Below are 24,726 nucleotides of genomic sequence, written 5' to 3' on the forward strand. Positions count from 1 at the left end.
TCTGACTGAGTTTCATTACTAGGTAATAACTTGAAAAATATTATACTATATAAATATTTTTTTAAATTTGGGTGTGGCATTAAAGACTAAAACTCGAAATATCTTGGTAACAGTTAATTTACACAGCAAAAATATGCCCATTTTTGAGTTTCTCATACCGAAAAATCCCTAGGTACCAATTTTCAAAGTAGTATGTCGCAAAATATTAAAAAAATTAAATAAAATCGATTTTTCAAATTTAACACCCTTTACCTAAGAAATGAAGCAACTTTGGACTAAGTTGCTTTAAATCGTCTTATTTTGACCTCAGGAATCTGTCCTATGATTTTGTACAGTCCTTTTAGAGACACTGTACAATTCCAATGCAGCCTTAAAATATATCTGTTTAATTTAAGGCTAGAGGTTTGCTAAAGACGGTAGTAAACCCCGACTTAAAGAAGGAAATGAAGATTAACTCTGAGATATTCGCCTCTACCCTTAACCTACAACCGTCTGACACTGCCCTGTTTGTTAATGGCATGTTTTATGATATCGATGTTGTTGATATTTATACTTTATTAGAGGTCCTTAGGCAGGAACTAAAGACTATGGAAGGTGAGTAACAAATAAAACGAGTCCCAGCAGATTTTGAGAATGTAAGTTTTTTTTTATTAGGTTTACATTCATTGGGATTAAGCAACGAAAAGTTGCGGTCTCTTCTTCACCTAGATTTTAGTGATAGCGGTCAATCCGAGTTCGCCATCGATATTCGTGACTCGGCAGTAAATTGGCTTAATGATATTGAACTAGATAATAAATACCGATATTGGTCGAGTAGTCTAATGGATTTGCTTAGGCCCACATTTCCTGGAATGTTGAGGCAAATTAGGAAGAACTTGTATAATTTAGTAAGTGTGATAAAATACATATATGTAAAAGGTGTAAAAAAATTCGGAGTGTGATAGTACTTCTAAAAATAATAAAAAAAAGTTCCAATAAGTATAGGGCAAAAAATGCATATTAAGGGAGTTAGGAGCACTGAAAGGTGAATTTCAAAAACGGGTTTTTTGAAATTGTAGGCTTAAAAAACGAGATAAGACTTCAAAAAAAAAACCGTAAATTTTGACCTTAAATCGAATGGTGATACTGAAAAGTTATTTGGAAAATCGGAAAGGGTAATTTTTGCAAGGGTAGAAGGTAGTTTCGTGAATAACTTTTTCAGGTTATATTTTTTGCAATGTGACTTAATTTTTTGAAAACTACATACTTTTTCCTCCAAAAAAGGTACTCTTGTTGCATATCGCCTAAAGCGATGGTTTTCGAAAAAATTGAAGGCAAATTGTTTGCTCCAATGAGTTGCTAACTGGTTCATCAACATAAACTCATGGAAGTTCTCTCATTCCAAAGTAACCTAGCAGTTATTAAATAATTAATTAAAAAGTAAAAATTTCATGATTTTTAAAATCTTATTGCTTTAAAAAACGACATGAACCGAAGTACGAATTATTAAAATTCCTTATTAAAATATTGCATAATAAATGTTCAAAATGACGACCATTCACTTTAATGCAGACATCTGTTGTTCTTCTCCGTGATCTGCATATCCTGTTAAATATCACTGAACTTGTACGAATTTGATTGGAACAATCAATAGTGCGTTGCCGTAGTTGCTCTTTAGTAATAATCGGCACTGAGTAAACCAAAGTTTTTACGTGGCCGCAGAAGTGGAAATCTAGCGGATTAAGGTCTGGTGATCTTGCTGGCTAAGCTTGTGAACCACCATGTCCTATCGCCTCTCAAAAACTTGATTCAAATAATTCCTCACCGCTAGCGGAAAATGAGCTGGTGCACCATCATGCATAAAATACATTATCTGCTCTAATTTATAGGAACTTTCTCCAAAAGTGCTAGTAGATCATGTATTAGAAAATTAAGATAACTTTGACCATTTGGCCTAAACTGTTTACTATTAGAAGAAATAAGTGATTTCTCGAAAGGTGTAAAATTAACCTCAGGGTAGTAAAAATGGCCCAATAAGTTTATCATCACGAATTCTCGCCGAAACGTAACTGAGAATCGAATTTGGTATCGACTTTCCACAAGAACATGAGGGTTTTCTTTAGGGTTTTCATCAGTGATGTGTATTATGGTACTTGAAAGTTCCATTTCTTGTAAACCCACCTTCGTCCATGCATAAAACATTTGCCAAAAACGGAGCTCTTGTACCAATTTTCTTAATAACCAACGACAGAAGATACAGACTCGAACGAGATCGTCTGCTGGAACAAGAGCTTGTACCCTTTGGATGTGATGTGGATGCAGGAGTATGAAGAGTCATCCACACAGAATGGCGACTCGCGTTTTTCCGCGCTGTAATTCTCCTTACATGTGCTAAAATGTGCTCCACAATATCAGGTGTACGTACCGTCAAATTACAGCCACAGTCTGGCTTTCTGGGTTCAAATGAACCTGTGTCTTTTAGGCGGTGATGAATTCTCACAAATATCTGGTGAGAAGGTGCCCTGCGATTTGCATATTTTTGGACATACGAGGTCTGGCTATTAAATAACGAGACTGCGTGCCTAGAGGGCGCCCTAGACGGGTAGGGAAAAAAACGAGTAGTGCGTTGGGTATCTAGATATCTTGTCTATGCACGTACCAAAACACGTTTTCGTCACTATTATAGTATTCGTGCAGTAGCGGTTTAAAACGAACGTGTTTTTTTCTCGTGCCGAAAACCAAGTGTGACGCATCAATCTTAAATTTCTCGTTAAATTGAAAAAAACTCCGAATGAGTGCTATGAATTGTTGCAAGAGGTTTATGGGGAAAATCTCTCTCTCGTGCGCGTGTTTTTTAGTGGTGTAAGCGCTTTAGTGAGGGCCGAGAGAGCACTGAAGATGACCAGCGCTCAGGTCGCCCTGTCACTGTTTCAACTCCGGAAACAGTGACCAAAATCAACCAAATTGTGCGTGCAGATCGTCGAATGAGCACCCGGATGATTGCCGAGGCTGTAAACGCCGATAAAGAAACGGTTAGAAAAATTTTACACGGGGAATTACTTATGACAAAAGTCTATGCGAAGTTGGTGCCAAAAAACCTGACTCCTGACCAAAAGCTCTTGCGTCAACAGGTCTGCTCAGATTTCCTTGAAAGGTTAGAAAAAGATCCCAGACTGATGAAAAACATTATTACTTGCGACGAAACGTGGATTTTTCAATACGATGTTGAAACCAAGCGGCAATCGCCCAGAATAAAAAAAGCAAGGATGTCCAAATCAAAATTCAAGGCAATGTTGATCGGTTTTTTTCGACATTAACGGTATCGTGATGACTGAATGGGTTCCAGAGGATCAGACTGTCAACCAGGCTTACTATTTTTGTCAGTTTTGGCAACACTGCGAGAACGAGTTCGTAAGAAACGGCCCAAGTTGTGGAAAAACAACTCATGGATTTTGCACCAGGACAATGCACCTGCCCATAACGCGCTATCTGTGAAGCAGTATTTGGCCGGTAAGCGCACTCCAGTGCTCGAACACCCGCCGTATTCGCCAGATTTGGCCCCGTGCGACTATTTTTTGTTTCCGAAGATAAAATCTGCTTTGAAAGGGACCCGATTTGAGTCGATGGAAGCGGTAAAGCAAAAAACGGCAGAACTCCGAAAGCCCTCACCAAAGAAGACTTCCAGCACTGCTTCGATCAATGGAAAAAACGTATGGAAAGATGTGTGGCGAGGGGAGGAGAGTATTTTGAAGGGGAGCATTCGAATGTATAATAATTTTTATAATAAATCCCTTTTTCGTAACCAGTCTCGTTTTTTAATAGCCAGACCTCGTACAAGCGTTTAGCGAAAATCGTTTCCGTTCGCTCTTCCATAAATAAAATGCATATCTGCCAGTTCACGCACAGTGCATTAATGCTATAATTTTAGGCACACTTCAACAACTGACAAAAATTCTTGTAAATTAAAAATTTTTTTTGTGTACATGCAAAATAAATAAAGTGATAAGACCGCATAGATTCAATAAACCAAATAAGTATGCATTTAATAAGGAATTTTGGTATTTGGTTTATTTCATATTTTAAAGCTATAAGGTATTTTAAAACATCATGAAATTTTGATTTTCTAATTAATGATTTCATAACTACTTGATTACTTTTGAAACACCATAACTTTCATAAGTTTTATGTTGATTAACCAATTAGCAACCAATCAGAGCCAACAAATCTTCAAGTTTCGCGAAAACCATCATCAACTCTGGGCGATGTGCAACAAGAGTACCTTTTTTTTATAGGAAAAAGTATGTATTTTTTAAAAAATGAACCTACATTACGAAAAAAATAACCTCAAAAAAATTCTTCACGTAACAACGTTTTACCAAATTACGAGACCACTAACTAAACTATCTAGTTTTAATCTTCTCCCGAAGATTCTAACATCGTTAACGAAACACGTGTCGCGAATAAAATAAATAGTTTTGGTTAGTGGTAAAACTGTCTCGTAATTTGAGTGTCACACTAAAAGGACAACCTGCTATCCTTGCAAGAACCATCCGTTCCAATTTTCAAAATAATTTTTCAATATCACCATTTGATTAAGGGACAAAATTTATGGCAAAAGATCTTTTTTTGAAATCCTGTCTCGTTTTTTAAGCCTACAATTTAAAAAAAATAACGTTTTTTAATTAATTTAATTTTTAATTCATCCTTTCAGTGCCCTTAAACTCCCTTGATAAACATTTTTCGCCTTATACTTATAGGAACTTTTTTACTATTTTTAGAAGTACTATTACCCTCCCCCAAATTTTTTACACCATTTCCATGACACTCTGTATAAACTGTTTCATACTAATAATTTTGTTTACAATTCCAATTTTATATTGACTATTTATACCCATTTGATATGTTTATAGGTCTTAGTAATTGATCCGACGGATAAAAACATTCGACCTCTGCTAAAAATCGTCGAATCTTTCGTTGTCCACGCCACACCAATCAGAGTAGGTCTCGTTTTCGACGTCGATCCCTCCAAATCCAAGAACGGTCTCCAAGACGCAGGCATTGCCATGTTGTGCGCTTTCAATTACGTCACTCAGGCCAAAGATTCGACTGCCGCCTATGCTTTTTTGACGTCTGTTATGTCTGCTAGTGATGGAGAGAAGGTGAGTTTGTCTCCAACCGGTTGACGCTTTTATTTATGTTATTTTGATTTTAGGTTACAGTCGCTGATGTTAAAAAGAAGCTTATGGCGGAGTTTAATGATGATCCAGATGATATTTTGGGTGAGGATTCGGACTATGATTTTGGAAGGCAACTGGCTCATGATTTTATTGATAGAACTGGGTTTAAGTCGTTTCCGCAGGCTTTGATGAATGGGATACCACTGGCTGAGGATAAGGTAATACCACAGATGTAAATAGCTCCGCACCAGATAAATACTCCAATGTTAAATTTGCGGACCCTAAAAGGATGCTGGCCTGAGTGAGCTCTAGCATCCCAAGCCAAAATTATTAGTCTATGTTGCCAAATCGAGCAACCCGGTTCGTTGCGTGCCTCTACGTTACGGCGGGTAATAAAGGATTTGGATCTTGGGTATTTAGTTAAATTTATACATTTAGTGTGTAAATTTAACATTTGGGGTATTGACCAAGAGGTTTTTTTTACATTTAACGAAGTTTACATTGATACTTGATGAAAGAAACCGCAAAATAGATTATTGATATTATAGAGGGAACTATAGATACATACGTAATGTATATGTATGTTAATTGAATTTATATTTCAATTAAAAGCAGTACGATAATAAGTCCTATAGTTATATTAACAGGATAAATTTAAAGCATCCTTAATTATATTTTTGTTTCATAAAATGTATATCAATGTAGAAATTGTAAATGTTAATTATACAATAGTAATTATACAATAAGCATGATCAGGGAAATACCCAAAACCCGAAATTAGATGTTGGGTTTATCTCACGCTCACATGACCTGCTCTCGACGAATGAGAGCATTCTAAATACCCAAAAACCCAATTGGTCCACGCAACCTGAATGGTCTATTTTGTCTTGTGTCTTGGTGTCTTGTTCGGCTACACTTTAAAGTCTTAAATTAAAAATGGATAAAATAAGTGCTAAAAAACGTCCATGTGGAAATAAATGTGAATATTTTAATTGTGGTGATTCACGCAGAAATTCTACCGTTAGGATGTTTAGGTTTCCAGTGAAACATTTGCAATCAATGGATATTAAATTTGGGTAAGTAAAATTATAAGTAAAAATACAAGTTTATAATATTATATATATATATATATATATATTATAATTATTATTAATATTATTATTAATTATTATTAATATTTATATTTATATATTATGTTTATATACAATTTTTATTTAGTACAAGTTCGCTTCTTGTGCTATTAATATTTAAACAAATATCTTTTCTAATTCCCAAAAAACAATTATTTATTTCTATTCTAAAATATCAAAAAATATCCTTAAATAAAACTTTTGTAAAATATCTTTCAATGTGCGCGTGCCCTTTTTTAATATTTTTTGATATTTAATTAGAAAAGTTTTAGAAAATTTTAATTGCCCCGATTGTGCCACTTTACTGAAGTCAAATGAACGTGTAACCGAATCCTCTCAGATATTTTTATTAAATAAAAATTACGGTGGACACGAAGTAACATATTTAGTTAGCCCAAGCAAAGATGTCACTCTGGTTGTCGAAAAATGTATGCGGATTTTTCGAAATGAATTTAATAAAATACAACACCACGAGTTTGTAGGTACTAAAATAAAGAACAAAATTATATCGAAAAATTTAAGATGGTTAGGACCTAATCAACATAAATGCTACGCGCACAAAATTTTTTTGTTAACAAAACTTGTTCACACTAACTTGCATAAATTTTGTAAGTGGTCTCGGAAAAATGTGAAAAATGTTCAGCAAAAAATTAAAAATTTAAAACATAACTAAATTATATGCTTGATAACAATGACAACTCTATTTTCAAATTATTAAACAATACTAGTATGTATCTTCTAATTTACTATTAATTTATGGTTTTAGCGGTTCTATACTGAATATACCGTGACAGGTTAAAACTCGTATAGGTGACACCAAATTACATGCCTTTGCTGGGGAAATTTAATATAGGTAATAATTTTTCTATGGCAACAAATATATCTATTCTATATTATTTAGCTTTATACTTTATTTTAAATATATATATTGTTATAAAAATATAAATACGTAAATTATTTTTATAGTTTTTGTATTGTTTGGATTGTTATTTTCTAGTTAAGATTCACCATGTTATGTTTATTATTTAGAATCAAATTATACCTAATAAGTCTTTGATTTCAAAAACTTTCTGCAAAATAGTACTATTTAAGTTATAACTAAATTGGAACTGGTTAATATTTCTAGTGAAAGTTATAAACTCTCATTTTTTTATAGATATTGAGACATTATCTATATATAGATATTATTTAGCTTTTAAGTTATTTAAGCTCATAATATACACTGTACCTACCATAAAAGCATTTTTGTCTGTTTTAATGACCAGAAAATTGAAATATATATTATGCTTATCTATATACCCCTGTGTATTATTTAATTAAAAGAATCTAGACAGTTTTTACTTTTTTATATTTATTATACTATGGTGAGTAAATCTACATAAGCCCGATAATTATATTAAGTAGATGTACCTAACTAAATCACTTTTTTCTATGGAAAAGCCGCGAAAAGACTACTTTTTTTCCTAGAAATAGAAATTCTATTGGAAATTAAAAGGTGCACGTGTTAAAAGTTTAGCATATTATAAAAATATTTTACTGTTTCTTCTACTTGAACAATATAACTTGCATATCCATTAAACTTATTCCCTTTAATTAGGAAATTGTGTTCATTTCTTGAGCATTTGAAACTACTTAAAAAAAACTTACTATATATCTAATTTCGAATTTAAAAGGATTCACACTGTATCTACATTTATCATATTCTATATTTTTAATCAGAACGCTTACACAATAGATTTTTTTAGAATTTGCATATTAATATAAGCGCTTTATATATATTAAAGATTTAGTTTTAAGTTTGACAACATAGCGACGTCTTTACAGCAAAAATAAGCAAAATATTAAGCGTTTCGACTGGTGCGCCGCCTGTCGCAGAAATTATTGAAGGGCCGAATTCGGCTATGCGAATATTTATCTGGTGCGGAGCTATTTACATCTGTGGTAATACTATAACAACGTCTTTATTTCTGACCGTAATTTTAAGATAATGACAAAATAATTTTCGCAAACTCATAAATTAATTTGTTCAAAATCTCAGAGAAGATTAGAGTTTTATCCTAAGTAAAAGTTATATTAGTTTATCACATAGACTTAATAACCAAACTACTCATTTATAAATAGAATTTGAAGCCGATCAGTAAATGAAATTTAGGAGATCTGATTTCGTCTGTAATGGCAACATCGTACATATTTAGCCCTTTATATTTCGTTAATGTCATAATATAGACATAGGCGTAGGTGACTTTTTTAGTTACTTTTAAAACTACAAAAACTGTACGTTTATATTTTTACGTTTATAGCTTATAGTAAATCTAATTAGATATTGCTATTTTTGATTGTTCAAGTAAAGCTTGGATAATTAGGAAATGAATATTTATTCAATATGCATTTTAAATTAGTTTCTGATAAAGGGTGCAATTAATTTGATAGTCACCAGAATTGAAGTAGAAAAATTTTGAGATGAATATTTATAAAATAATGCAACAAAATTGAATATATCTACGTTTTTGTTACCAAGTGATTGATAATAAATACTAACAATATATATTTTTAACATTATAAACGAACAAAATTTTTCAGGAGTAATACATCTATGTAATTAACAATACGTCCTTCCTAAATACAAAAAGCTAAAAAACAAAAAAAAAATTTTAAAGCTAATAAAACAAGCTTTTTTCTAATACCTGGTGAATTTTTTTTAGCTACATTGGACTGCTGCTTTTTTGATTAATGTGGTGATGTAGGTTCATTAAAATAAATAAAAGAACTTTAAGGTGATGTAATAAAAATAGCATACTAACTTGCAACTTAAAAAATGAATATTGCTGTTAGATGAATATTAGGCAAAGATATCTTTTGAAAACAATTGGAAAGCAGCATTTTTTGCAAGACGAAAATTATTAGCAATTTTCTGCGTTTATAAAAATCCAAACTGTCTGCTAAATTAATTAACCATAAGGAAATAACGTTTATTTCAAATATTGTCAATTACTTAAATTTTAAAATCTTTTCTAATCATTACCTAAAATAGGGAGTTTAATTATTTTAAAGCAGCTACCAACATATAACAACTAACAATTTTCAAAATAGTACGCTACTGTTTTTGTTATTTACCCTCTATAGGAACACTATGTTTTCCTGAATGCCCTTGGATTTATGTAAGGCCTAACTGAATATTTCCAAAAAGTGTTTTTTCTCTGTTTTGTTATGAAACAGTTATATAGCTGGCAGTAGCATATAGAAAATTAGCAGTAAGCAGTTTTATTGATTTACTGATTGAATTGAAAAATATCGAAAACTAGAGAAGGATTCTTACCTATTAGATGAATCATCGTACATAGATACCACAAACTTAGAGACGCGTCCTGGTTGTCCATCAGAGACACAAAAAAGTTAGATTTGTCAAAATGCTCTCGACATCAAGATTGTTTTTCCCCATTTTCATGAATACAAAGATTTACACGCCTAAGAAAACTAAAATGAACTGTCTGCATTAGCTTGAAGATTATTTGTAGCGTCTCGAATGCGTTGCCATAGCTCCTCTTCATTATTCACCGTTATCTTGATACTGTAGGACTTAATATCTTCCTTGTAGGACTTATATTCTTCTAAAAATCCAGAGGAGTTATGTCTGATGAGTTTGAGTCTGGAGGGTCAAATTACCTGATTCTATCCACTTATTTAGGTACCGACCATTCAAATTATTTCTGACATTTAATTAAATATGTAGTGGAGATGCTCCTTTGGTTGGAACCTTTGGTGTGACACTCATATTACGAGGCAGTGTTACCACTAACCAAACCACTTTATTTTTACTCTCGAAACGTTTTTCGCTAACGATGTAATCATCTTCCGGAGAATTGAGAGTCAGTGTCCATATATATGTCTTTCTCATTTATTAATTAAACAATTGTTAAAAGTACTTAATTTGTGGCATTTAAACTTCATATAAAATTCAGGTATAATTTTCCAGCATACGTTTTTATAATAATTTGCCTAGATAAATCATATTTTTTTAACAATATGATCTTTACAGATGAACTTGGACGATTTTGAGGAAATGGTGTTGCAAGAAGTGATGGCACAAACAAACCAATTTCAAAAAGCGGTCTACAGAGGAAAACTGACAGATAGTAAGAACGTGTTGGACTACATTATGGAGCAGCCCAACGTAATGCCTCGTCTAAACGATCGGGTATTAAACAGCAAAAAAAGCTTTTATTTGGATATGAGCGGCATACCTGGAACAATTAGCAACGTGCCCGTATGTCCTTATCAATTGGTTTACTTCTTTTGCTAATTTTTTGTCCTTTTTTTCTGCAGGCGTTATTGCAATTAAGCAAAACCGATATGACAGCCACCGCCATTCAAAACTTAAAATATTTCACAGCCGGCAAAAAGGGTAGCAAAAAGTATCATTCGATCACTTACTGGATCGTGGGCGACTTGGACTGTCCAATGGGGCGAAAACTGTTGTTAAATGCGCTTTACCATTTAGTAAGCTTTATTCATTTAATATTATCAAATTTTAAATAATATAATTATTTATTATACAATAAAATGGGATTGTTTTAGAAATCCGAATTAGATGTGAGAGTCACTTTCATGCCAAATGTCAATGGAAATAAGACAAATTTACTAAACAAACTAGTTCTGGCCATTTTGGAAGTTTTACCTTCGGATAAGTCTTTGCCTTTGGTCGTTTCACTTTTGAAAGAACCTGAAATAATCGAAAAGCTTGAGGCAGGGAATAAAATGGATATTCCTGTAAGCTTAAAACGACTTAAAATTGCGTTTTTTTTTTTAATTTTATTGTTGTTTTAGTCAGAAGTATGGTCGTTGGTAGACTCACAAGAACTTAATCTAAAACTTCTTCGAGTCTATTCTCAAAGTGTACTTCAGTTAAAAGAGAGCGAAAGAGCGGTTGTAGCCAATGGCAGGGTCCTCGGGCCGTTTGAGGAAAACGAGGATTTCACCGTTGAAGATTTTTCACTTTTACAACGATTCGGCAGCGCCACCTATTTGGAAAAAGTTGAAAAAGCTTTTGAAGCTTTAGAAGACGACGACGATGATGGTAAGTTTTGTGTTTGGCACGAATACGAAGATATTCAGAAAACTTTGTCTATTGAAGATGTATGGTTGGATAGGCGGAAAAAATGCCCCTGACAAATTACAGAAAGAGAATTATTTTTTTTATTTATTTTACTTCATATATCCACATACATAAATATAGTGCGTAACATAGACATACAAAATTACGAATTATGCACCTAGATAAACGAATATCTGCATGTGCTTCTAATTGTTTTTACGAAAAAAAAATAATATAATAAAGTATACACTAACCATTAGAAAAAAAAGAACCACAATAACAAAACATACAAATAAATACAAATCATCCTACCCCCAGCCCTAATTCACTTTCACAAAAATCTAACCTAGATGAAGAGTTTCTTAAGTTTTGTTCTATTTTTAAAAATAAAGTTTTTAAATGTTGAACCTATAAAGACTCTTGATGCTGTTTGGAATTAAATTAAAAAATTTTGGTGCAGGATAGTTTAAAGATCTCTTGTTCAAGTTTGTGTTAATTTTTTGAGTAACTAAGTGTTCGTTTACGCAATTTCTGGCGTTATAAGAATGCATTACATAGTTGTTTTTTTCGTTATTTTTTTTAATACCTCTAATACATAGATTAATCGAACATCAAAAATATCGCTGGATTATAACAGATTTGTGGAGTAGAGCTTATTTTTTTCAAACACAACTTTTAATATACAGTGTGTCGTACAAGATAAGGATGTCTATCATGGGGATCTCGGCAGCTATAGGAGATACGAGGTTGATTAAATTAGAGAAAAGTTGCGCATTTTAGAGCCTAACAATACGCCGTTTAGAAAGTTGTAAAATTTTGAGTAGTTCCGGAGATATTCGAGAAAAACCAAAATTTGCCGATTTCGTTTTTATTTTTTTCTGGCGTTATTAGAGATACGTTATTTAATGTAATAGAAGTGCCCTAACAAGTGCTAAGAAGGATGGTGGGGGTGTTTTACTCGCGGTGAGAAAGGAGTTAAAACCGCGATTAATTAAACACTCTTGTTCATCGTTAGAGCAAGTTTTTGTTTCTGTACAACTTAATTTTAAGAATATTGTTTTTGGTGTGGTTTACCTGCCGCCAAAATCTGATATGGGTCAATACAGTGCTTTCTGTGATACAGTATTGGAGATCTTTGAGGCCCATCCGAATTGCTTATTTAGTATTGCAGGAGACTTTAACCTGCCTGGCTGCACTTGGTTTAATGAAAATCAAAATCTTAAAGTTACCTTTTCGGATGGGTGTTCGAATGTCGCACCAGCTTCACTGCTTGGACAGGTATTTAATTACTTAGATGGTAAAGAAATGTTTCAGCTACCAAATCCGGAAGGCACATTTCTTGATCTTTGTTTTTCTAATATTAATGGGTCTTCTGGATTAGCGGATGATTTTTTTATTGCCGGTGACTGGCTCTCGACACACTCCGAATGAATGTATCTCTTCAGTACCATATATGTCAAGGTCTCTGAAATATTCAGTAAAGTTTTTTGACTTCAAAAATGCTGATTTTGTATCGTTAAATAATTTCCTTGCATCTATCGACTGGTCCTTTATTAACAACACTTCTGATATAAATATGTCCCTAAATAAGTTTTATGACCTTTTGTATGAAGGAATCAGCTGTTTTGTGCCTATTAAGTCCTATAATACTGGTACCTTTCCTGTATGGTTTTCAAGAGAGTTAAGAAGCTTAGTTTTACGTAAGAGGATTGCTCATAAGAAGTTTAAGGAGTCTCAATTGCAAAGTGATTACTTGGTTTTCTCTGGGCTTCGGCGGTCATGCAGTGTATTGAGCGGTCAGTGTTACCGCGATTATATTTCTCGTACCGAGAATAATCTATTGTTAAATCCTAGGTTATTCTGGAAACATGTAAGTAATGTTAAAAAGTCAAATATTATTCCTAAACATATGTTTTTTAATTATGAAACTAGTAATGAGGGTGGTGATACTGTTAATTTATTTGCCAAATATTTGTCAAACGTATATTCTGATAAAGCATTTCAAATACCTGAATATTACATAACAGGGCTTGTGGTTATTTTTAGTAGAGGTTTTTGACGAGATTCTTGGCTTACAGAGCAAGACTTCTGCGGGACCGGATGGCATACCCAGCTTGCTCCTTCGTGAATGTGTATGTACTCTGTCGAAGCCTATTTGCACTTTATTCAATCTGTCTTTAAAGTCGGGAGTATTTCCTTCTTTTTGGAAGAATTCGTATATTACGCCGATATTTAAGTCTGGTAATACTAGTGATGTCAGTAATTATCGGGGAGTTTGTATACAGTCAACCTTGCCTAAACTTTTGGATGCACTTGTAACCCAGCAATTGTCATGGCAATGTAAAAGCCTTATTATTAACAGTCAATATGGTTTTCAAAAAGGTCGTTCCACTGTTACTAACTTAATATGTTATGAAGATTATTTGTTTAAAGCTTTTGGTAAGGGTTCACAAGTTGATGTTGTTTATACGGATTTTTCGAAGGCGTTCGACAGAGTTAATCATGCGCTTCTACTGGCAAAGCTCCAAGCTTTGGGTTCTGGATCAAATGTTATTTGTTGGCTAAGGGACTATCTACTAGGTAGATCGCAATGTATACGGCTTAATAACTTCTTATCTAGCAGCTTTTCTGTGCCATCTGGCGTTCCTCAGGAGTCACATGTAGGTCCGTTGCTTTTTATAATCTTTGTTAATGATATAGGATTATTTGTAAGAAATTGTGAATATTTATTATTTGCTGATGATTTGAAATTGTTTTTGTCTATTGATTCTAATGTTCAATGTCAATTGTTACAGGATGACTTGCATAATCTCTATGAATGGTGCAACCTTAATGTTTTAGATTTAAATGTTCCGAAGTGTTATTCAATAACTTTTGGAAGAATTCGCAATCTTACATTGTTTGATTATAGTATAGGTTCCACTATTTTAAAAAGGGTAACGGAAGTTAGGGATCTCGGAGTAATTTTCGATTCTAAGTTGACATTTTTGTCTTTATCAGGCCCTCATTTATATAGGCCATTTTCTTTTATATGCGACTTTAAAAAGTCGATACGTTTAAAGGCTACATTAGGCAGTTCTAAATGCCCCTTTCTAGGATCATATTTTTTCCATTTAAAGCCAATTTCCTTTAGAACTGAGCGTAATGACAGGCGAAAACCATCAAATTTGGTTTTCTTTTAGTTCTTGCCATAAAGAACTTAAAGTTACATGTTTTTTTAAAAATAAAAGAAAATATTAAAAAAAATACATCTAATATACATATAACAAAATTAACCAGATAAATTATTTTTTTAATTTGTATGTAATTTTTTTTCATATAGCTACTTCCTTTGTTCGTAAATTGTATAATTGTGTTACGGATAGCAACAGTATCTACAATTGTACAGTCTGTAACCCTTTTGCTTGACTTTCGTTTTCTAGGCGAACTTAAAGGGATATTGATTTATTTTACATAACATTCTGTTGCAATATTTAAACAACGGCAACAAGCTGCAATAAATAAATAAAATTTTTGTATATTTTTGTCTAAATATTTATAAATAATAACTTGCATTTCTAACAGCGTTCGGTGAAAGCAATGTGCTCTTACTATCCCGTTCTTTCTCAAAATACTGCAACAACGACATCAACTCCTGACACCGACTATTTGACTGCTTTGGCATTTTCCCGATAACAGTAACACCATACACTCTAAACTTTAAATAAAGTATACTAAACACGGTAAGAAAAAATCACTCTGAACACAAGAACAAAAGGCATAAAACTTAAAGACCAAAAGTCAATCAGCCGGGATCAAAATCATTATCCCAACCAATATCGATTGCGCAACGTCACATCTATTGCCAACTTGCGAACAGGGAATAGCTACGCGGGTGCAACGCTTTTTATTTTGTGTAAAATTTACTTACATATATGGCACATAGCCCGCCATTTGTAATGGCATTTTAATAGGTACCCAATTAAGAGCATTAACCCATTACAAATTCAAAATAGTAAGGAATAATGTACATAATATATTATAAGTGCAAGGAATCTGAATCGGTTTAAAAATATTAAATCATATTAAGCGAACCATTAAGATATAGTTCTAGGAAAAACTAAAAAAAAAATGTTTTCTATCTTGAGTGTGTAGTTTCATTTTTAAGTTACAAATAGTGTTAGTAATTTTGTTTTAATCAAGTGCTATTTTAGATATTTATCAATGAAATTAGCCAATAAGATTTTTCTCGAAGATGTTCAGATCTGCCGGTAATATGAAAGAAAGAAAGAAAGAAAGAAAATGTGCTATATTACGTAAGAATAATCTTGTGTACAAGCATTTTATTTTGTTTCTCCTACAAGCTAAAAAAGCAAAACAAAAATACAATTTCAAAAATTGACAAAACAATGAACAAAATTAAACAACAGAAGACAAAACTTTTTGAACATACTTGAATTAAAGATAACTAAATAAAACAATCAATTACTAAATAAAGGTAAACTTGTTGACAAAACTAGAGAAGAAAAAGGAAAAAAAACTTTCCATCATGTCCAAGGTTAAAACCTATCATTAAAAAAGTCATCCAGGTTATAATATGCCTTAGCCAATAAAAGCGACTTTAATTCTCTTTTAAATTTCTTAACATCCGATATATGTCTAACACACAGAGGAACATGCATGTAAATTTTTTTACTTATGTAAATTAATGAGTTTTTGGTAAGGGAAGACGTAGGAATAGGTAGGGGAACATCATTTACACGACGAGTCAAATGGCCAGTGTCAGAGCGTAGTTTGGGAATTTTGTGAATAAGAGCAGCTGTTTCTAAGATAAAGAGTGAAAAAAGAGTTAGGATATTTTCAGAAATGAAGAGGGGTTTGCAAGAATCTCTTAACTTAGCAGAACACAGGTATCTAACTGCTTTTTTTTGAATAACAAAGACAATGTTAAGTAGCCCCTTATTGGTTAAGCCCCAAAAAGGCAAGCCATACCGAATATGAGATTTAATAAGTGAAAAGTACACTGAACGTGCAACCACCCCTCCCAGCTCTTGTTTTGCCATTCTTACTGCAAAACATCCAGAAGATAATTTCCCAGCTAAATGTAAAATATGATCTTCAAACCGAAGGCGACCATCAATGGTAATTCCTAGGAACTTGCAGCACTCTTTATTCTGCAAGAGGGAATTTTCGTCAAACTATCTTAGAGAGGGTAGACAAAATAGAAATGGGACGGAAATTACAAGGCTGATCCAAATCTCTACCCTTATGAAGAAGGATAACGACTGCCTCTTTTAAACATGAAGGAAAAATGCCAATATGTAAAGAATTGTTTATGGCAGAAACTAAAGCATTTAAGGCTGAATCAGGCAAAAAGAGTAACAACCTCGAAGATATCCCATCAGCTCCAGATGATTTATGGTTTTTTAGGCGTTTGATTTCATTTTTTACTTTGGTAAGTTCGACAGGATAAAAGAAAAATGAATGCTCAACCGACACTTGTTGAAGATAGTGCAGGGGATCATTGTTACTACGAATGCCCTTGAGCAAGATATTAGGTATATCACAATAATAGTCGTTTAAAATGTCAGGTCTTAGCTCCGGTTCAGATACTTTTCTATGGCAATGTCTAAAATCATTAATAATCGACCAACACTCTCTTTGCCTATTTGATGACATATTTAAGCGATCCCTATAATAATTAGATTTTGCTGCTTTAATTGTCTTTCTGTACAAACTACGGTATTTCTGATGATATACAAGGATATTTTCATTTGTGGTATATTTGCACAATTTAGTCATGACAAACAAACTTTTTTGTTTATTTTTAGCATCGATTACCAGCGATGTAATAATGAAGCTCGAACCTCTTTTATTATCAAGATCATCTAGCAAATCCCGTTTCGATATAACATATCATTCAGACGAACATTCTGTAGTTAAAGTGCCCCCTAAGCGACCGGATTTAGTGGCGTTTGATTTAGTTGCCGTCGTCGATCCCGTATCCCGGGGAGCTCAAAAATTAGGCCCCGTTTTACAAGTGTTGCATGAAGTTCTTAATTGTAACATAAGAGTTTTCTTAAACAGTGTGGAGAAAAACAGTGATATGCCAGTAAAAAGGTATTTTTTTTTAATTTAATTAAGATTTTTAGGTTCAATTAGGGGGTTTTTAGCTTTTACCGTTTCGTTTTGGAACCTGAACTGCAATTTTCTGATGAAGGGAAGCTTTTGCCCGGGCCCATTGCGAAGTTTAATAATATGCCAACCTCGCCGTTACTTACGCAGAATTATCATGTGCCTGAAAACTGGTTGGTTGAAGTGGTACGGTCGGTTTATGATTTGGATAACATTAGGTTAGAAAATGTTGAAAGTAACGTTCATAGGTAAGTGGCTAAAGATTTATTAATGCGTACATTTACGTTTAGTTAAACTACATGGACTAATTAATCAATCCAGTTAAAATTTAAATTTCTTTATTATTAATAATTAGTTATATCTTAAAACTCATGTTGTACACTCAAAGTTGCACTAAGAAATAATTAAAATGACAGTTCCAGAGAAAAGTGTGTCTGCAAATATAAAATCGGTGAAAATGCAAAATTCAAATAATATACTCAGATACCTCTCAGAGTTCATAGTCTTCCCGAGTCTTTTGCTGAAAAATATTTACACAAACAAAAAAATTTTATACCTTCGAATTTATTAGGCACAACTACAAAAAATCAATTAAAACAATTAATAAATCAATCAATCAATGCTTTATTGTTACAATTTGTAGACAAAGCTGTAAAACAAAAAAGACACAAAAATACAAACAAAACACAATTAAAGAAAAGAAAAACAAAATAAAATTGAAAAAAAAAATAAATAAATAGAATAGAATATCTACAATATATACAGATTAATACAATTTAATAAATTGTAAGTAGTCAAAAATATTATTATAAAATATACAATTTAATGTATACAATGTCTAAAAAAATCTCTCTATGTTAAAAAAAATTATAAAAAATCCTAAAATAGCTACACAAAGCAGTATACCTAAACATGTACAGATAGTAAAAATACATAATCAGCTAGTGCGAAATTTCAAATCAATGATTGCAAAAAAAAATCGTTAACTGTGTAAAAAGCTCTCTCCAGTAAGAATGCTTTTAATGCTTTACGAAATGCAAAAAAAAATGTGATGGATTTAATTTCCAATGGCAGATGATTGTGCTTTTTTTTTGCTTTATATAATATGGAATTTTTGACCAACTCTGAATATGTGGTAGGCAGGTATAGATCATGTTCCGTATTTCTAAGTGGATAACTATGGGAAGGCCTATCAGATACTGAACCGTGTTTGCGTATTAGACAAGCGGACTCAAATATGAATAAAGATGGAAGAGTTAATATTTGAAATTTTTTGAAGAAATGCTGGCAATGACTTTTGTATTTATGTCTGAGTGTATAACGTAAAGCTCTCTCTTGTAGTCTAAAAATACGGTCTAATTGAGTTGCACTACATGTACTTCAGAATGGAAGAGCGTATCGAAGGTGTGATTCAAAAAGGGCAAAATAAACTGTTCTAGAAGTAGACAGGCTAAGCTCCTTAGAAATTGATCTTAACGCAAAACAAGCGGAACTTAATTTTCTTGATAAAGAGTCAATATGTGTGTCCCATTTTAACGAGTTGTCAACAGTTAGCCCTAAAAACTTTACAGAATCAACTTCGTCAATTGTTGCGTTACCAAGTGCAAAAGATTGCAAGATATTTTTATAGGACATTTTAGTTTTGGAAATGTTGAGACAAAGGAGATTAGAGTCGCACCATGATTTGATAGTGGTTAAATCACTTAATACGGTTCTATGAAGTGTAGAAATATCCGGATTACTCCAGGTAAAACTAGTATCATCAGCAGATAGACAGACTTTACCGTTAATATTTAGATTAGCAATGTCATTGATGAAGATAAGAAACAAAATAGGGCCAAGTTCGGAACCTTGAGGCACTCCACTTTGTATTGGCTTGCAAGAAGACATAATTTACTAATTTTTAAGTCGGAATATGCAATGTCCTTGATTTTTAGCATTGGGAAACATCGGATAAAGTCCGTCGTTCCCAGTTTTTTTTTTGATGAAGTGTGCAAGCTGATTTCCGGTATACGGAGGTGGGATATTTGATACAAGCACGTAATGCCATTCATCTTTGTTCATTGTGTTGTCCTTCGGTGACGTCGGAACCTCCGGGTCTGGTTTTTATATTTGGTCAGTCTGGCAGGCTATCGTCCTTTTAGTTACAGGTTGGTAACTTTTAACATTAGATTTTTCTTTAGCTAATTGTTCTATGGTGCGAGCCATTTGTTTAACATCTTTCCTCAGATTCTCTACTTTACTTTTTAACTCTTCATTGGAAGAATCATGGACCTGTACCTTTACCGTCTCACCATGGTTGTCCATAAGAATTGATGACAGGTTGAAAATTTCCTGTTTCATATCTCTGATTGAATGGAAAAGAGATTCTTGTCCATTTTCAGAGACAGTATGGAGGCGATGAATGTCATCAATTTTGTCATAGAGATTCTTCCATTTGGAGTCGTGAGAATTTAAAATGTCGTACATCTCTGAAAACACGGGAAGAAGGTCGTTATTCTTCTTTAGACAGGTTCCCAGAGCATTGATATTTTCTAGAGATATCTGAGAGTTTTTGACAAGCCCTAAAAAAGATATTAAATATAATACTAAAAACAGAATTATGCTGAAAAATTGAACACTTCAACTCCTTGGTACTGGTGTTGTCACGTACAGGGTTTCCCAAATTCGAGCCTCACCATTGGGATCTGGTAAAGAAGAGATACGAGGTCGGTTAAACTGAGGCAAAGTTGCGCAATATGATGCTTACTAAAACGCCCTTTTGAAGTTTCAAAAATTCCGAATGCTTTCGAAGATATTTGGAAAAAACCGAATATTGGCGATTTAATTTTTATTTTTTTACGACTCTATTTGAAAAAATACAACAAAATAAATTACTCATTCTCATTGCTACTTTTTCTTTATTACCAAATGGTGTCGTCAGATTTTCAAACCGACGTTTCGTATTTTAGCTGTCTGATCATCAAGTTTGTTTTTTTAAATACGGTCCTGGATTTTTTATTACGGATTTTAAGAGCCTCTTATGTTCCTAAACCAATAATGTATCGCACTTATTCAAAAATTTTATATTAATGGATATTTCCATAAGGACTCATGTGTTAGAGAGATAGACAACAAATACATTTTTAATAGGGTTAAAAACGTTTTCTTTACATAATCTTCTCCCGAAGATGCTAACATCGTTAGAGAAACACGTGTCGAGGGTAAAAATAAAGAGTTTTGGTTAGTGGCAAAACTGTCTCGTAATTTTATAACACTATTGGTCAATAGAAAACCCAAGGCAGAGTCAAGAAGTAAGACCTCAGGGACAACAATGATTTAATATATGGGTCGGTATGTAGCACAATAAAATTATCGGTCCGTTTTTTTTCTTGAAAGAAAACTTGAGAAAGATATGCAGAATTAATAAGGACCAATATAATCGATTCCTTAATGGAAGAACCTTTGGATGTATTACGTCAACTATGTTGGCAACAGGACGATGCGTCACCAATTTATTAAATGAATTGTTCCCACAAATAGATTGGAAACCAAGGACCCGTACGTTGGCCCGCTAGAAGCTCTGATCTAAACCTTTTAGATTATTTTTTTTGGGGATTTCTTCAAAGCCGTCTTTATCAAAATCAAATTTAACGCAACTTTTCTTTAACGCAACGTTAATATACAATAGTTCCTTATAATACCTTCTTTTGATATGTAGAAATCTGTATCGTCCTAAGTTTGAATTTTATATTTTGAATCGTAGATGTCATTATTGTACTGTTTTTAATTTTAATTCTTTTATTTATTGTTGTTTTTATTCCCGATATTTTTGTTTTATTTGGTGAACGTATAGGTTTTTTTGTAATGTTCTGGTAAGTTCTAAATCTGTATTGTTATAGCGAATAAGCTCCTTTTTTTAAACTGTTTTGAATTACTTGTATTTTATTTTAGTATCTGATGATGGCTGTTTACACAGCTGAAATGCATAATACATTTACCTAAGTGACCTTCATGCATTTTTCTTGGAGATAATGACTTCCCCATTTTGTTATCTTTATATACACATTCTCCTACAAAATATGGACTTCTATTCAACTAAGATTTTTGTATTTAACTTTTAACCAATTGAAACATTTTTAGCGAATATGAATTAGAATATCTTCTACTCGAGGGGCACTGTTTCGAACAAACAACCGGAAGTCCCCCGAGAGGTCTTCAAATTACCTTAGGAACCGAAAATCGACCGGTTATAGTAGACACAATAGTAATGGCGAATTTGGGTTACTTTCAACTTAAGGCCAACCCTGGCGCATGGTTACTGCGACTGCGCCAGGGACGAAGTGCCGATATTTACGATATTGTTAGGTAACAAAGCATTATTATAACAGTTTCCTCTATTTTTACTTATAAATTATTTGGCAGCCACGATGGTACAGATACACCTGCTAACTCAACTGACATAAAAGTGCTCATTAGTCAACTAAAATCACATATAGTAAAATTAAGGGTGCAGAAGAAGCCGGATAAATTCAATATGGACCTTTTGTCAGAGGATGATGATAATTCTGGCATATGGAACTCTATTGCAAGGTTAAAAATTAGTTTTAATTTTGAGTTTTATTTATTGTCTTATATATTGTTTAGTTCTTTTACTGGATCAAAAGAAGAGGAACTTGAAGAGAAGCTTAACATATTTTCGGTGGCATCCGGCCATTTGTACGAACGTTTTTTGAAAATAATGATGCTATCGGTACTAAAACATACTAAAACTCCGGTGAAATTTTGGTTTTTGAAAAATTACCTATCACCCCAGATCAAGGTAAAAATAATATTTTTTTTCATAGCACTATTTTAGGTTTTTTTTTATATAGGACTTTCTTCCATATATGGCAAAAGAGTATGGATTCGAATATGAGCTAGTTCAGTACAAGTGGCCCAGGTGGCTTACACCACAAACCGAAAAGCAAAGAATCATTTGGGGTTATAAAATTCTATTTTTAGATGTGCTGTTTCCTTTAGATGTTAAGAAGATTATTTTTGTCGATGCTGATCAGGTAAATATTTTTAGATATAATTTTTAATAGTAGAATAAAAATTTAATGCAGTATATAGTTATAGAATATATTCAGGACAATACTGTTTATCAATACCTAGTTATTTGATGGAATATTTTTGTATTAATATTGATCCATAAGTTTATGTACAATCATTTTATTTATTTTTGTAAAATGTTTCTTAAATGGTTCTCTAAATAAAACCTTTCGGTTGCTGTTTTTTGCAAATCTGATAAATTATATTTGTTACTGTAAATTTTCTTAATGTAATATATGAGGGGGGTCATTCCAAAGTGATTCTTGTCCACTTTGAAGAATTGTTGGCAGATTGAAAAAAACGGATAAGTTGAGGTTTACTAGCATTGTGGCTTAAATTAGCACTTTAATATTATACATTTTGATATTCGAAAATGTACAAAGATTGTCCCATAAATCAGTTTTGCTTGGAATGTCTTAAAAATAAAATTGAATTTTGGACAAGATGCATTTTGGAACACCGCTGTGGATTAGACGCATTATTGAATAACAAATTAGACAAATCATGTAGTTATACCCATATTTTTTTTAGTTTATTTAAACTTAAAATAAAACAAAAGGTCAGCATTAAACTAAATTAAACATTTTATTTCGTATAACAAATTTCAATTTATCAACTGAGAAACAAAAAAAGTGGTTGTTAACAAAAAAACGCTTTAAAAAACTAAATTTTAAGGTCTTTAGGCTCCTCTGATAATTGGCAAAAGTTATCATCTTCTTCCTCTTGGATAGTATCAGAGTTTTCCATTATTTCTTCCGATGTAATACAGCTTTCCATTAAGTTTCTAAAAAACCCACACTCAGAATTGTCCATCCACTGGTCACCAAAATGAGAGTTCAATAAGGTTTGAATATCTTTAACTTTCGCAGGTTTCATGGGCACTCCTTTTGGAAGATTGTAAAGACTTATGTTGGAACTATTTTTTCCGCGCTTCCATAGACTCGCAGACTTGCCAAAATCACTTCTATAGGATTCCTCTCCTCGCACTGTCACATCTCCTTTCTTGTTCTTCGTAAGAATGATCCTCTTACATTGAGATATTTTAAAATGCCACGACTGCACTTCTTTAAAACACTCTTTAGCTGTCTTTCGCCAATCTCGTAGAGTACGAATCAACCTAGTTTGGTACACCTACGTCAGCGCTGCAGCGAGACGTATTTCTCATATCAAGCGGTAAAAGAGAGAGAACGGGTTTTATTCGGGGTGTTCCAGTGGTATAGTTGATTTTATAAATATGGATTTTATAAAATGGTGAGATTTAATTGTTATATTTTTATAATATTCACGCAGATTCTAATAATTTCCTAAATTTTGCATTTGCATTTGTATTTACAATTTACAAAGTAGGTAGATAAGTACAAAAAAGTTTAGTGAAATTCGAGGTGAAATATTTATTAAAATATTACATATTTACATCATTCTGTTCAGAGCTGTCCGATTCAAGGATTGAATACCCTAGTTCATCCTCTGATGCCGTCTCATCGTCATCCCAACCCTCTTCACTCTCCTCAGATGAGCCTGTATTAACAGAGTGAACACTAAATTTTCCACTGCTTCATCTAAAACTTTGTTGGCAAATATTGAACCACTCTTGTTCTGTCACCTCCTCAAATTTTTGTCTTGCCAGCGCCTCAGTATCAGGCAATCTAAACGTGGTATTCCGCGATGCAACCCAATTCTTTACCAAAGCCCATATTTTTTCAATGGGGTTTAGTTCGGGATGGTACGGAGGTAAACGGAGCACACAATAACCATCTTTTTCTAAAAGCTCATCTAACCTATATTTTATGGGAAAACGAAATTTATTTTCAGAAATTATTTTGTATAACTCTGGCCTGGTTAATTTTGAACGAAGAAAAAATTTTAACCATCTACCTTTACTTTCGGTAGAAAAGTTAATAATAATAATTACATAGATTTGGGACACCCTGTACGTATCATGTAAATAAAAGAATTCTACGTCGTATAATTCTTCTAAAAAATTGTTTTCTAAGTAATTCGTACCTATGAAGATAATTTAATAGATACAATAATTTTGTTTTATTTAAAGTGGGTTTCTGCTCTAAATAACATACCTATACCTAATATAAAATAAAATAAGAAATATAATATGAAAGTTCAGTGTATGTTTTCCTTATGGTATAATTTATGCACCAAATTA

General features: G+C 32.7%; 1 protein-coding gene across 2 annotated transcripts in view; it reads left to right on the forward strand.

The window, feature by feature from the left end:
- Positions 1–24,726, forward strand: part of LOC126744925 (UDP-glucose:glycoprotein glucosyltransferase) — a 58,866-nt gene that overhangs the window by 19,058 nt on the left and 15,082 nt on the right. The window contains exons 5-18 of one of the 2 annotated variants that reach the window (XM_050452518.1): positions 396–594; positions 655–887; positions 4,890–5,138; positions 5,192–5,374; positions 10,323–10,550; positions 10,610–10,783; positions 10,862–11,053; positions 11,111–11,360; positions 17,189–17,477; positions 17,531–17,740; positions 21,615–21,839; positions 21,897–22,064; positions 22,119–22,293; positions 22,346–22,528. In XM_050452518.1, the coding sequence (XP_050308475.1) occupies positions 396–594; positions 655–887; positions 4,890–5,138; positions 5,192–5,374; positions 10,323–10,550; positions 10,610–10,783; positions 10,862–11,053; positions 11,111–11,360; positions 17,189–17,477; positions 17,531–17,740; positions 21,615–21,839; positions 21,897–22,064; positions 22,119–22,293; positions 22,346–22,528 (2,958 nt within the window). Of the gene's footprint in view, positions 1–395; positions 595–654; positions 888–4,889; positions 5,139–5,191; positions 5,375–10,322; positions 10,551–10,609; positions 10,784–10,861; positions 11,054–11,110; positions 11,361–17,188; positions 17,478–17,530; positions 17,741–21,614; positions 21,840–21,896; positions 22,294–22,345; positions 22,529–24,726 lie in introns of both variants that reach the window. The other variant, XM_050452516.1, reaches the window with a different exon arrangement.

Source organism: Anthonomus grandis, chromosome 15 (assembly GCF_022605725.1).
Source record: "Anthonomus grandis grandis chromosome 15, icAntGran1.3, whole genome shotgun sequence".
Lineage (NCBI taxonomy): Eukaryota > Metazoa > Arthropoda > Insecta > Coleoptera > Curculionidae > Anthonomus > Anthonomus grandis.